This window comes from Helobdella robusta, assembly GCF_000326865.2.
Source record: "Helobdella robusta unplaced genomic scaffold HELROscaffold_18, whole genome shotgun sequence".
Taxonomy (NCBI): Eukaryota; Metazoa; Annelida; class Clitellata; order Rhynchobdellida; family Glossiphoniidae; genus Helobdella; species Helobdella robusta.
The window spans coordinates 108767-123397 of NW_008703981.1; the positions used below are offsets into that span (position 1 = coordinate 108767).

General features: G+C 35.3%; 1 protein-coding gene across 1 annotated transcript in view; it reads left to right on the top strand.

The window, feature by feature from the left end:
- Positions 1-13315: 13315 nt before the first annotated feature.
- The window catches only part of HELRODRAFT_76754 (hypothetical protein), a gene marked incomplete at both ends in the record, with an annotated part of 7394 nt that continues 6078 nt past the window's right edge, over positions 13316-14631 (top strand). Inside the window, one exon of the mRNA XM_009016227.1 lies at positions 13316-14014. Within this exon, the coding sequence (XP_009014475.1) occupies positions 13316-14014 (699 nt within the window). The remainder of the gene's footprint in view (positions 14015-14631) is intronic.

The window sequence follows — 14631 nt, forward strand, 5'->3', positions numbered from 1 at the left end:
CTTATATGAAAAACAAATAGCCTATATGAAAAACTGAGATGTAACATTAATGCCAGTTTGACTGTTTGACGTCGTAAAAAGCTATGCATACACACACTCATTCACTTTCTTCTCAGATTAATAATGTTGCTAGATTCTACTCTTCTCCTTCATGTTACTTCCTTAGTCCCATTTTCTTATTCTCCAAATCTGCAGTGGAGGTCGTAGAGGTGGGATGATTGAATGTTACGAAGAAGCGAAGCTATTGTGCTGTTGTAGTGGTGGAATTAGATAATCCAGTTTGAGTATTTTTTTATGAGAATCAGAAGCTCGTAGTAGGAGATGAAGATGGTCGGCACTTGGTGAGCGGGTGGCCTACCTATATTAGTGTGTGTGAAGTGAACCTTATTCGTCAACTATTTCATGCACAAGCAGCGTTTTTACGCGTTTAGAATTTCAATAGTTTGGTATAAGTGTTTAATTTTTTACATTCTTTTTCTAAAGGAAACTGTTCAGAAAAGGAATGTGAAATTTTTTATAATAATAAATTACAGCGCAAAGCAATCAAATAAAATAAAAGCAAGAGCCACGCACGTTTGCATTTTAGACGAGTTGGAAAAATTGTTCAATTGACATATGTAGAATATAGGGAGACTTCAAAGTTAAAATTGAGATTTTTTTGAAATAGAACAGAGATTTATGTGCGTGTCTGTGAAAATACAATCGTACAAAAGTAAATTATTCGAACAATGTCGATGATTACAGCCTTCAGTCACTGATACATTAATAAAATACAAAAATATATCACCATGACATATTTCAAGTTGACGTTGCGACAAATGTTACATTGCACAGTGCCAACTAGTTATTCAAAGGTCTACCTAGCGTTTTACTATTGATCAAGTGAAGCGTACAATTTTATATATAGCTAATTCTTCATTTTTGTTTTTAGTAGAATCAATCTTATTTCTTTTACAGAAACAATTTTAAGAAATATAATGTTGTCGTTTTTTACACTTATTTAAAAAAATCAAAATTGATTTCAAATTTTTTAGCACTTTCTTAACACGACCAACTGAAACCGCGGGTGGTGGAGTGGCCCGTGTGTCCATTTCTAGAGCTTCTCATATTTCGATGGAGCGCAACAAATCAAAGAGTTTTTAATGAGAAATTAATAAACCACTTTTTTCGCATAGGTAGTCTTGCAGTTTCCGCTCAACAACCAACTCCTCGGTAAGATGATTCCCAGTTTCGTAATATTCTATCTTCAAAAATATCTCTTTCGATCAGATGTGTTATATTATGATATGTGTTGTGTTGTGATATGTTACTCTATGTTGGTTTAATATGAAGCCAAGTTGACGCACACGACAACGTTTGATTTCTACATAAAAACGCAGCCGTGTAGGAGTGCCTACGGGTGACAAAAGAAAATTTACATTTCTGTAGAGCTTGGATTCAACATTCCCCAAGCACTCTTCACACAGGCAGGCACGTGACAAGCGGGAATCTCTTGCACTTGAACCCAAACACCTCAACGCAGATAGAAGGAAGAAGCAGCACACCTTCGTCTCACCGTTAAACTTTCATTCGCTTCCAGCAGACGTGTTACAGACAGCTAGCTGGCTGGCCGGCTGGCTGGCTGGCTGGCTGGCTGGCTGGCTGGCTGGTAATCGCGTAAAGTAACCCAAACAGCACCACACGAAGATAATACATCGACTGCTTTATTCTATCGAGAACTTCAGGCTGAGTATAAAACGTAGAAACAAAAGCAAAAATTGAAACCTACCGAATGTAAAAAATTTATAAATATACGTTCATCAATCATGCAATCTGAGTATGAGAGATTTCACATTTCCCATTTAGCGTAAACTAAAGCATACAACAAACTTAAGCTTAAACATATATGTTATAAATATTTTTAACAAAAAATTAATTCAAACTAATTAAATTAACCACAAATCGACAAGAGCAACAAATGGAAGAGGCGTACAAAGAGAATTTAATGGAATTCTTTACCATCAATTGGTCCAGATCTTTCTACAATTTTACATGTAGACCAGACCAGTTGGTTATACGACTAATGGGATATTTTAATTATGCGCCAAGACACCGCGGCGCATAAGTGTGTGTGTGTGTGTGTAGGTGTGTGTGTGATTATATGCGTACGTAGATGTCTGTATGTGCTTATGTACGCGTGTTTTGAATATCGGTGTCTAATGTGTATGTATAGAATGGATGAATATGTGTATGCTTGGGTAGTGTATTTAAAGGTTTTTTATGTAATTAGAACATTTTCATGAAAATATGCACCCAAACACACACATTCATATATTCAAACACGCGAACATACATATCCATATATTCTTCTTACTATACACAAATACCAAAACACAAGCAATCAGATTTTCACAAAAAGTCCGTTAAGTTTAGTTCATTAATAAATGACTCGTGTCATTTTGCAATCAATAGAGTTTACTTGTGTGCAATCACGAATGCCATTCATCCAGTTGTAACAACATGTAACATGACTACCACAAACATTTGACGTCACTGTTAAAACTGAAAATGTTACCAAAGAGTACGAATCATTGTGCTCAGTAATGTTTGTAAAAACCCTGTCGTTGTAAACAAAAATTAGTTTATTTATTTATTATACCATTTTTTAATTGTATCTTTCTCGGTATCTGTGTCAGTCAGTGATTAATTTATTAAATTCTTGACGTCATAGCCTATAAATTTTTTGGCATCTTGTCAGTATATCATCACATCGCATATATCATATAACTTTTTGATGTTTTGGTTTAAAATGTAAACAAATATATTTTTTTATGTTAATATTTATTTCAGGAAGTTATGGAAACAACAACAACAACAACATCACACAAAGATGAATAAACAAACAGACCCACACATACGCACACACACAGACAAGTAAACACATACATATATACGTACACACATACATGTACACATCGTACACATTCGCTTTTGAAATTAGTTCAGGAAACTTAGTATCATTAGTATTTATAAAATTAGCACATACAATATACAATAATTAATGCAAAGATCACTGATTTTTAATGCACACACTCATACAATTACATACAAACATACAAATATTTATACATACAAATATTTATACATACATATACAGTAATATAGATACACATGTATTATTATTATTATCAAACACTTATAAAGCGCCTATTAAAATAAATATCTCTCACAAGCGCTATCGAAAAAAGAAAAATAATAAACGAACAGTGAAATAATGTACATCCTATCAATAGACGATATGATACAATCAATTACAATCGTTCATCGCAAATAGATAAGTTTTCAAATTCTTTTTGAAATCAACAATGTTCATCTTTGACATTCTCATCGACACTGGCAGACTATTCCAGACGATTGGTCCCGACACTGCAATGTCTCTAGACGATGTCTGCAGCTGCGTAGTTGGTACAAAATTGATGTCATCTGATCGCATGCGTCTGCCAGTCGAAGACAGCGGCTTCTTTATGAATCTATCAGCCAGGTATTCTGGGAGTTGTCCGTTTATGGCCTTGTACATAATGACGCATATTTTGTAAAAACTTCGTTTCTTCACTGTTAGGCAATGGAGGCTATTCAGAATTGGCGTAACATGATCGTATTTTTTGCCTCTAAAAATCACCTTTGCAGCTCTGTTCTGAATAGACTGGAGGTCAGCGATAGACCTTTCTGGCAACCCATAAAACAGACCGTTGCAATAATCCAATCTCGAGTGGACAAACGCATGAACCAATGATTGTGTTACAGTTTGATCCAGATATTTTCTTATTCGGTATATTTGTTGAAGTTGTGCTGAACATGATTTAGATTGCAATTTTATGTGGTCACAAAGTTTTAATTTAGTGTCAAAAATACATCCCAAATTGGTAGCCTTCTTGCAAAATTTTATCTCATCATCTTCAATCATTATTAAATCAATTTTTACTTTTGATAGCTGCTGCCAGGTGCCCACTGGTAAAAACTGTGATTTATTTTGATTAAGTTTTAGACAATTTTTTGACATCCATGAGTCAATTTCAGCCAAACATTTTATTAGTCTTTCAACTGCACTTTCGAACTGATCTGGTTCACTGCTGACTATTATTTGAATGTCGTCGGCATATGCATGATAAGAAAAACTAAAAGTATTAATTACATTAAATACATCAGCTGTATACAGTATGAACAAAATAGGTCCAAGTATTGAACCTTGTGGCACTCCGGATGACTTTGTTTTTACACTAGACAGATGCCCTTTGAAAAATACCTGTTGAGTCCTTCCAGTCAAATAGGAGTCGAACCACTTGATAACAGTTCCAGCAATGCCAAAGTCGTGAATTAATCTGTTCAATAGAATTTGATGATCAACACAGTCAAACGCTGCACTCATGTCCAAAAATGCGAGTAGAGCAATATTCTGTTTGTCGATGGAGGCAAATAATTCGGACAAGAAATATAACAATGCCGTCTCTGTAGAATGGTAACGTTTATATCCAGATTGATGAATCGGGAACAAATTATGTTTATTTAAATGATTTACAAATTCACCTATTACGACCGTTCTATAATTTTGGAGATGAAACAAATGTTAGATATTGGTCTGTAGTTTCCGAGCTCATTAAAATCTGCGTTTGTTTTTTTTAAGATGGGTATCACAACCGCATGCTTGCAAGAAACAGGAAGTGCTCCAGCACACAAACATAAATTAACTAAACTTGTGAGAAACGAGATGAAGAGGTCTATATGTTTTTTCAAAATGTGAGTAGGAAGGACGTCTAACATGCAAGATTTAGATGGTAGATTAAGAACAATTTTTTTACATCTTCTTCTGAAACCACTGCAAAATTTGAAAACAAAGAACCACTGTCTAATTTACATCCATCAAAAACTGGTTTGTCAACTACTTTGGTGTCTCGTTTTATTTTGTTGATTTTTTCTTCAAAATGATCAATAAATTGAGAACAAGTGATGTCTACATGTTCCTGAGACGATTCATTATCATAATTTTTGCAAATGATTTTATTAATTACTTTCCACAAATTTTTAGGGTTTCCGTCGTTTTCCTTTACCAGTGTTTTCCAATAACAATTATAAACACATACATATATGTAACAACAATTACACGCACATTTATGTATAAACACATACACACACACACATATAAAAACTCACACATATATAAACACATATATCCACACCCATAGATAGCAATCGAGATGGGGCCATATAATTATTGCCATTAGTAGTATATTAATAAAAGCAATATGTTGTTGTGCACGTGTGTGTGTGTGAGTGTGTGTAAGTCTGCCTTTATGCATGTGTGTATGCTGTAGATGAATGTATAAGTGTGTGTATGTATGTGAGTGTTATTGGTTTCAATTGTGCATTTGAGCGTGTGTGTGTGTGTGTGTGTGTGTGTGTGTGTGTGTGTGTGTGTGTGTGTTTCTGTCTATTAGTGAATGACACACACACACCGAAGTAGTAAATGAGTGGATGTGTAAAAAAATAAGCACACGCATAATTGACATAACACAACAATGACGAAATGATATTATTAACATACTAATAGAGTAGGAGGACGGTAAATGAACTGATGAGCCTGAGTGTGCCACTAAACACCACACGACGGGGACACGACTAGAGGAACAATATTTACGAAATATATCGATAAGTACTGCCATCACCACTGCCATCACCAACAACAGCAACAACAATAACAACAATAACAACAACAATACAATAACAACAACAACAAAAGCAAAACAATAATAACAGAAATTTAAAAATTTTAAATGCGTCCAAAAGTAGCAATTCTTCAACAAACCGGATTTTAGAAAGAGGCACTTCTGAGGTTTTCTCAGAGGAATGGCCATATAAATCAACAATGTAATATAACACAATAAGCCAGACTAACAACAATGGTAACAACGACGTCAATCAAATTCGCGCAACACAACAATGGCTGCATTAAATTCGGTTACAACAACCACAAAACAGCAATCAGGAATAAAAAGCAAAATCGCTGACGTCTATAACATTCACACACAGCAGCAAACAAACAACAGTTATGTGACAGTCAAACACGCCAACAACAACAACCACAAAACAATTACACACACACACACACACACACACCTCATACAACAATACACTCACAGTCCCACACCAACTTTAAATTTTTTCAAATTCGAAAACCAAATTAGCCACCTGTATAGCTAATTGTTTCGCCATAATATTTGACGCCGACGGACCGCCACATACCGACCGACCGATTTAATCAAATTAATGTGACATCCCTACTTTATATGGTCCCAATGAGGTGTTTGTTGATTCCTGTTGACGTTTTCAATGTTTTTTGATGTTGTTGCTGTTTTTGTTGTTTTTTAATGTTGTAATTTATGGTATTATTATTATTACTATTGTTATTATTTTTTGTATTATTATTATTATAATTATTATTATTATATTGGCTCTGATTGCTTGGTTAGTAACTCGAAAATTTGGACATAGTCTTTTTAGTTTTTTTGGAAGCAAATATGAAGTACCGTATCGTATCGGATCATATTCGTAATTTTAGTCATCTTCATTGTCATCGTCTATATAATGTTTCATTTTGTCGTTATTTTATGTGATGGGTGTTTGTGAGTCAAAATGTTTTATTGATAGAAAAAAACGGAGTGTGATTGGCATTTGCTTTTTCTATTGTTTGTTTGTTTACACGTTATGTTTGTTTACATGTTTGTTTGTATATATGTTTGTTATTGTTTCTATAACTACTATTGTTGCTATAACTTTGTTGTTATTGATACGGTTGATATTGTTGTTTTTGTTGTCTGGTCTGATTGTGGTGATTATTCTATCTTGTGGTTTGTGTGTGTGCGTGTGTGTGCGTGCGTGTGTGCGTGAGGGATAAATAATAACATAGATAGGGGCAGGACGTTTGATTCTTGATTAAATTTTAACGACGCTATTGATGTGATTTTGTTGATGTGATGTTGTTGATGTTGTTTGTGATGTTGTTGTTTGTGATGTTATTAATGTGATATTGTTGTTTGTGTGGTCTTGTTTGTTTGATGTTATTCGTTATGAAGTGTGATTTAAAGTTATCTATACATATACTCGCTTATTAATTAAATTGTACATAATAGAATGTAACTATGTGTGTGTGTGTGTGTGTGTGTGTGTGTGTGTGTGTGTGTGTGTGTGTGTGTGTGTTTGCATGTATGTGTTTGTGTATGTAGACATATATGTGTATGTGTATGCATGTGCATGAATGAGATTGTGCGTGTATGAGCGCGTGTGTCAATTTTCTTGAAATTTTTTAATTTGTAACAGATTTCTGTCAGTAAATTTAAGTTAATAATATTTTACATTTTTAAATAAATATATATATATTAGAGAGAGAGAGAGAGAGAGAGATGGAGAGAGAGAGAGAGGGAGTGAGAGAGAGAGGGAGTGAGAGAGAGAGGGAGTGAGAGAGAGAGGGAGATCGTCTTCTTTATTTGTTCTCTTGCTCTGAACTTTTGAGGTCAGTTCATTCGAAACGGGTACGCTCTCGAACCTGTTTCTAGAGATAACTTCGGATTTTTTGAAAAATAAATTTTTCTCTGAAATGTTTATTTCAGATAAAAATATATCTTCCGGATAAAAATATATCTTTCGAGTTGTTATAGGTTGTAGATTGTCTTGTGATATAATGTAGATATATTTTGTATAGATTTAAATTATAACTTTAAAACATCGGATATAACAACAAAAACGCCGATATAACGTTAATAACAATAACAAAAACATGAACAACATAATAACACTTACTGTAACAGTAATACGTCCGAATCAAATTTAATACAATGAATTTATAACTAGCTCAGATGGGCTCAACTTTCATAATCATCATAATTAATTATTTTAATTATAGTATTAAACCATTCATCAAGGTTTAGTTGACCATGTCCGATATTATGCTAATGAGTTGGACTGTGGTATGATGATGATGATGATGATGATACGTACGTCTCGGTACTAAATAAATAAATTATTCAGATCGTATTAGTGGTGTATTCCATGTGTTGTATAACTAACACTCATCGTCATCATCATCATCATCATCGTCGTCGTCGTCATCAAAGTTGCATACATACATGTATTGAGTGTCATCACACCTATACAATTTTTGAGTGAGTAATCTTGTGTTTGTGTGACATGTGCGTGTGTGTGCGTGTGGAATGTGTGTGGCATGTGTGTGTGTGCGTGCGTGTGTGTGTGTGTGCGCGTGTGGCATGGCACTACGGTGTGGTCATGAATTTTAATTTAATTAAATTTATGATCTCTACCAACCGAATGGTTATTTAATGATGGTAATTATAATAATGATTTATGCGCCCGTGGGGGTTATGATAATGATGAAGAAGAAGTCGATGATGATGATGGTGACGATGATGATGGTGGCGATGATAATGATGACGATGATGATGATGACGAGTATGACGATGGTGATGTATGATGATGTGTATGACGAGTATGTATGATGATGACGCTGATGATTAACTTTAGTATCGATAATCAGGATGATGTTGTTGTTGCTTCTCATACAAATCCAGATGACATGATGGTGATAATGTTTGAAAATATGAAAGCATCTACGTGTTACAATTGAAAATAAAAAATTACAATGACAAACAAAATGTTTAATAAAAAGCATAACGCAGTTTATAAATATCCATCTATCTTCATTGAGATAGCATTCAAAATTCAAAAATTTCAACAGCTATGACTGCCAAAAAAAATTTTTCTCTAATTCTAATCCACAATTTTGTCCTGAAATAGCACGATTGGACAACTCGGCCTTTAAAAATGACCGTAGCCGATTGGCGAAGTTCGGCCAAATATTTGGCCTTGCCTGACATTCAGTGCGTCTCTATCATGTTATAAACAACCAACAAATTCACACATTTTGTTTTTATATAAACAACTTTATTTATTTGTAACCGTAAACATATTTATGAATAGACACACACACGCGCGCGCGCGCGCGCAAACAAACACGCACACAAACCGCACACATATACATGTATAAACGCACATGCACATTACACACAAACAATGCACAATTTGTGTATATAAATGAGTATACATTACATATATAAGCATACACACGTACATAGATACGTATAAACAAACTCGAACGTGTGCATACGCACGTACATGCGCATGTTTGTACTTCCTGGTATATACACAAAGTACCAAACATTCATTGGTACGTGAGTTTCAAACGATATACACATTGAAATTTTAAGATTATCAAAGAACTTAAAGGCACAACAGAACAAATCAAAAGGGTTTATTATAGAACCATTGGTCAATCGAGCTTAGCGAACCCTAAACTTCACGGTCCATCAGACGTTTGGTCATCGAGTTTGACCTGATAGCAATAACAATCATGTTATCGGCCATAACAATTATACGTTTGTAGTTAGTTACATATTTATGCTTGTCTAATTGGGTTAAATGTGATTTAGTAGGTTGATCTATAATAATAACAATAATAAAAATAATAACAAAATAATATAATTTAATAATTATAATATTATTATTATAATATAAATAATATAAAACTTTGAGCACTACTTAACACTAGTTGTGATAATACTAGAATTGGTAGTATTGATACAACAACAATAACAACAACAACAATAACAACAACAACAATAATAATAATAATAACACTGAATAATTATTGATGATAATAATAATAATAATTGTAATAATAAGTTTTTGATTGATTCAATTGAAGCCTATTTGCTATCACCTACTCATTATTAATCTGCGAGAGACATGATCCGAGTCTGCAGACAAGACCATCAAAACGACAGAAGAGGGCACTAGCAGTGATCTGCTAGTGATATCATCGGCATGATATCATCGACATGATATCATCGACATGATATCATCGACAAAACCGTGATGTTTGAAATTATATCTGTCAATGATTTCGAAAACCTCTTCAGTGAGTGTACAACACAAACAAGAAGCGGCCAAGAACCGACCCCTATGGAACACCGTATGACACAGTTTCAACATGTGTCAAGTTGGATCTGAAAAGAACCTGTTGTATACGACCAGAAAGATATGACTCAATCCTTCGACGTGGCAAGTTTAGAACCAGGTCTATAATTACCAAACAGAATATTTTTTTATACTCAAGAGTAGATTCCACTATTAAAAGTTCAATAGTGGAGAGAAGGGGAAAATCTATTTTTATAGCCCTGACTCTACTGTTTTAATGTCTTGCAGTAGTAGTAGTAGAAGCAGCAGCAGAAGTAGCAGTAATAGCAGTAGTAGTAGTAGTAGTAGCAGTAGTAGCAGTAATAGTAGTAGTTGAGTAGTAACAGTATTAACGGAGTTAGTTATTTAACTATTGAATTACGCAATATATATAATGTGACACACTCTCTCTCTCTCTCTCTCTCTCTCTCTCTCTCTCTCTCTCTTTCCCGTTCTCTCTCTCTCTCTCTCTCTCTCTCTCTCTATATATATATATATATATATATATATATGCATAAGTGTGTGCAAGTTTCATTGTTATTGTGTGAAACGTGTTGGTTGGTGGTTGGATTTGGATGCGATGGAGGGCACGGAAGAAACAGAGAGAGAGAGAAAGAGAGAGAGGAGAGGGAGAGAAAGAGAGAGAGGAGAGAGAAAAAGAGAGAGAAAGAGAAAGAAAGAGAATGAGAGAGAAAAAACAAGTGAGAAAGAGAAATGAACAAAAAAATGAAGTAAAAAACGAAATATTGAAAAGAGGAGAAAGGAAAGAGAAAAAGAATTAGAATTGAAAAATAAAATAAAAGAAAAATTAGAAAAAAAAGAAAGAAAGAAAATAAGGACTAAAGGGAGAAAAACAGAAAAAAAGAGAGAAAGATGGAAAGAGAAAAACAGAAAGAGAGAGAGAGGGTAAAAGAGAGAAGAAGGGAGAAAGAATCAGAGAATTAGAGTCAAACCGAATGACTTGATTAACAAATAAATAATAATTAACACAGTAGCCAGTAGCACAAGCAAAGCGAGCGACACATAAGAAGCGTGTTTGCGGGCATAGGTCATTTTGTATTGACCTTAAATTGGATTAAATAAAACTGTATGTGATTGTGTTTGTGTTGTGTGTTCTTTGTGTTTATCTGTTCGTGTACTCTTGTTTGTGTGTTTGTCTGTTTTGTGTTTGGTTGGTTCGAGCTGATTTGTGTGCGAGTATGAACGTGTCTGTGTGTGTATGTGTGCTTGTTCGTATTCATGCATGTTTTTCATGGAAAGAGGAAGATCTCAACTGTGGTTCAAATGACCCCCAACTACTCAGAAAGTTTATAGTACCACCGCGAGTCACGAGTGTGTACGTTCGTGCGTGTGTGCGTGTGTGTGTGCGCGTGTGTGTGTCTGTGTGTATACAATGTGGACATGTGCGTATGAGTGATTGTACACTACAAAAGATACGTGCACATATGCACAAACATACACACATGTTTATAATGTAAATACTATTATAAATATCTTGCATAAATATTTATACAAAAAGCCAAAAAACTTCCTGTTTGTTAACAACAACAATGGCAAAACTATTAAGAGGCAAATTTTTTTATCACATGCACACACACACACACACACACACACACATACACACACAATTGTCTGCATTGAAAGGAACACAAATAAACAACAAAACCGACGTGTACATCTACTGAGACACGTTCACACACAAGCATACAAATGTGTACAATCACACGAACACACACACACACACCACACACACACACACACATGCTAATTAGAAAACGTACATGTGATACAACAAACAGGTCGTATGTAGAAAATATTAAAATACACATACATATGAAGGTATTCATGTGATAAAATTACATGCACAAACGCACACGCACGCATACACGTACATCAACATACACGTACATTCACATACACATACATTCACATACACATACAATATATACACACGCACGTATACGCATATAGCATACACTGTGCCACTAAAAGTTAAAGTGCAGAGTAATTTAGTTGGGTATTCTGCGTATGAAGTTGTGCGTGTGTGCGTGCGTGCGTGCGCTCACCTGAGCTGGGTGACACGAGGTGTATATATAAGGAGCACTCATCTCTTCAGAACAATCACCAGTTTCAGTTGTCTTATTTTATAGGAGGAGCAATATATTGATTCATTCATTCGTTCGTTGATATTTTTCTTTCTTCATTGAAGATAAAAGGTATTTTGAGAAATTTTTTTTCAATTCGATTTATTTATTTTAAACTTAATTATCATTTTTTAAGTTATTGTTTGAATTGAATTTATTATTTAATAAATTGTTTCGATAAAATATGTTATTTTTGGAATATTTTTTTTAAATTTTTTAATTTCATTCCACTGTGCTGGCGTGGGCTTGTGCGTGTGTAGTGCATTTGAATTTGTATATGTGAAGAGGACAAACGTGTCCACAACACAATGAGATCTTTTGTGTTTGTGCGTCTGTTGTTCATAAATTGATTCACAATTATGCACTATGTATATATGTTCAATTTATTGTAGGTTGTTGATTTCATTTCATTCATTTCTTACATGACGACCAATGTTTATAAATAATTTGATGCATTTATTATTTACAGAAATGAGATTTTTGAAAATCTTTAGATTTCAATATTATTAGTAATTGATTGTATACGAGCGGTGCGTGTCAGTGTATGTTTGTTTGTATGTATGTATGTGTCTGTTTCTGTGTGTTTGTGTGTATTGTGATAAAATATGTTGCAAATTTTGAACCTAGTTTTTGGAGTATTGATTTAGTTTCAAGAGTGTATTTGTTTCTCGCAAAAATGTAACGATCCAAACAAAATAAATACACCAGCGCAGCTTCACACTTAATCATTTGTTTGAAAGGTTTTCGCCAAATTTGAAGATCTTCAGATGATTAAGAAGATCGGTTACAACAACAACAACAACAACGACAACAACAACAACGTCGTCGTTAGCCATAACATTTGCACTTATCGTCAGAACGTTCACAGTGTTAGCGGCATCAATAACACTAACAACAACATGAACAACAACACCAACAACAACATGAACAGCAATAACACAATTGACATTAACAACAACAATACAAATACAACCAACTGTAACGCAAGTACGAGCGAACAACAACAGCAACAGCCAAATAACTCATCAACAAACCCACCACCCACATCAACAACAACAACAAACGACTTAATGGACGATGACGTCAACGACTTCTGCTTGGATGTGGTGAGCATGAAGGCAGGCAATGAGATCCTGGGTGTGACGGGAGCCAGCAACGAAACTGCCCTTCGATTGCTGATGGCTCGCACGGGCTTTCCCATCGAACAGAGGCCAGGAACGGGTCAGCGCATTTACGGACCCCCTCCCGTCGGCCATCCGTTGAGGGATATAGGAGAGCCCGGAAGAGGATGCGAAGTTTTTGTCGGTAAGATACCACGTGATTGTTACGAAGACGAACTGATTCCTGTTTTAGAGAGATGCGGTCCGGTGTACGAACTACGCATGATGATGGATTTTGTGGGGACCAACCGAGGTTTCTGCTTCGTCACCTTCATCGACAACAACTCGGCCAGGAGGGCTGTCAAAGAATTGAACGATTACGAAATAAGGAAAGGCAGGAAGATTGGAGTCTGCCCCAGTGTGGACAACTGCAGACTGTTCCTCGGAGGACTCCCCAGAGACAAGCACCGACCTGAAATTCTGGAAAACATTTCCAAGCTGGTTCCAGGGGTGAGAGACGTCATCGTGAAGCCAGATGCAAGAGACAAACAGAAAAACCGAGGATTCGCATTTGTTGAGTTCGAAACTCACCACCTGGCCGCCATGGCTCGTCGGAAACTCGTCAACAAGGGCATTCGCATGTGGGATCAAGTTATTGCCGTCGATTGGGCTGAACCGGAACCGGAAGTGGATCGTGAAATCATGGAAAAAGTTAGTCAAAAATGATTTTGTTTGTTTTTTCACTGTCATCATTTTGTAGCTTATTTGTATTTGGTTCATTGGTTTTGATTGTATTTCATTGAAAACTGTCAAAAGAAAAATCAGAAATTCACTAAACAACTCAGAAACAACAAGACAGCATTAAGACAATCGCACGTAGTGTGGGGCAGGCAAGTCGCTCAGAGAGGCATGCACAAACAAATGCACTTGTAAAGTCATGTGTACACTGCCTGCGTATGTGACATTGAATAACAGTCATGCTTATTGTTATAGTTAGGTAGATCAACTTTGTGCGAGCGTGTGTGTGTCTGTGTGTTCTTGTACATTAGCGCATATGTAATTACGTATGAAGTTATAAATCTAGTCCCTCTGTTACCGCTTGTATGTACTGCAGAAGCACAAGCAAATGTACAAGAATACAAATAGTTTACATGCATGTGAGCGTATGTGCTGAAATCTTAAAATTTCATTACACATTGCAACATACACACACGCGTCACGCACACACACACACACACGCTTCACGCACACACACACACACACACATGCTAATTAGAAAATGTGGGTGTTTGTGTGTGTATTTGTATGTGTGTTTGTTTATGCGTATG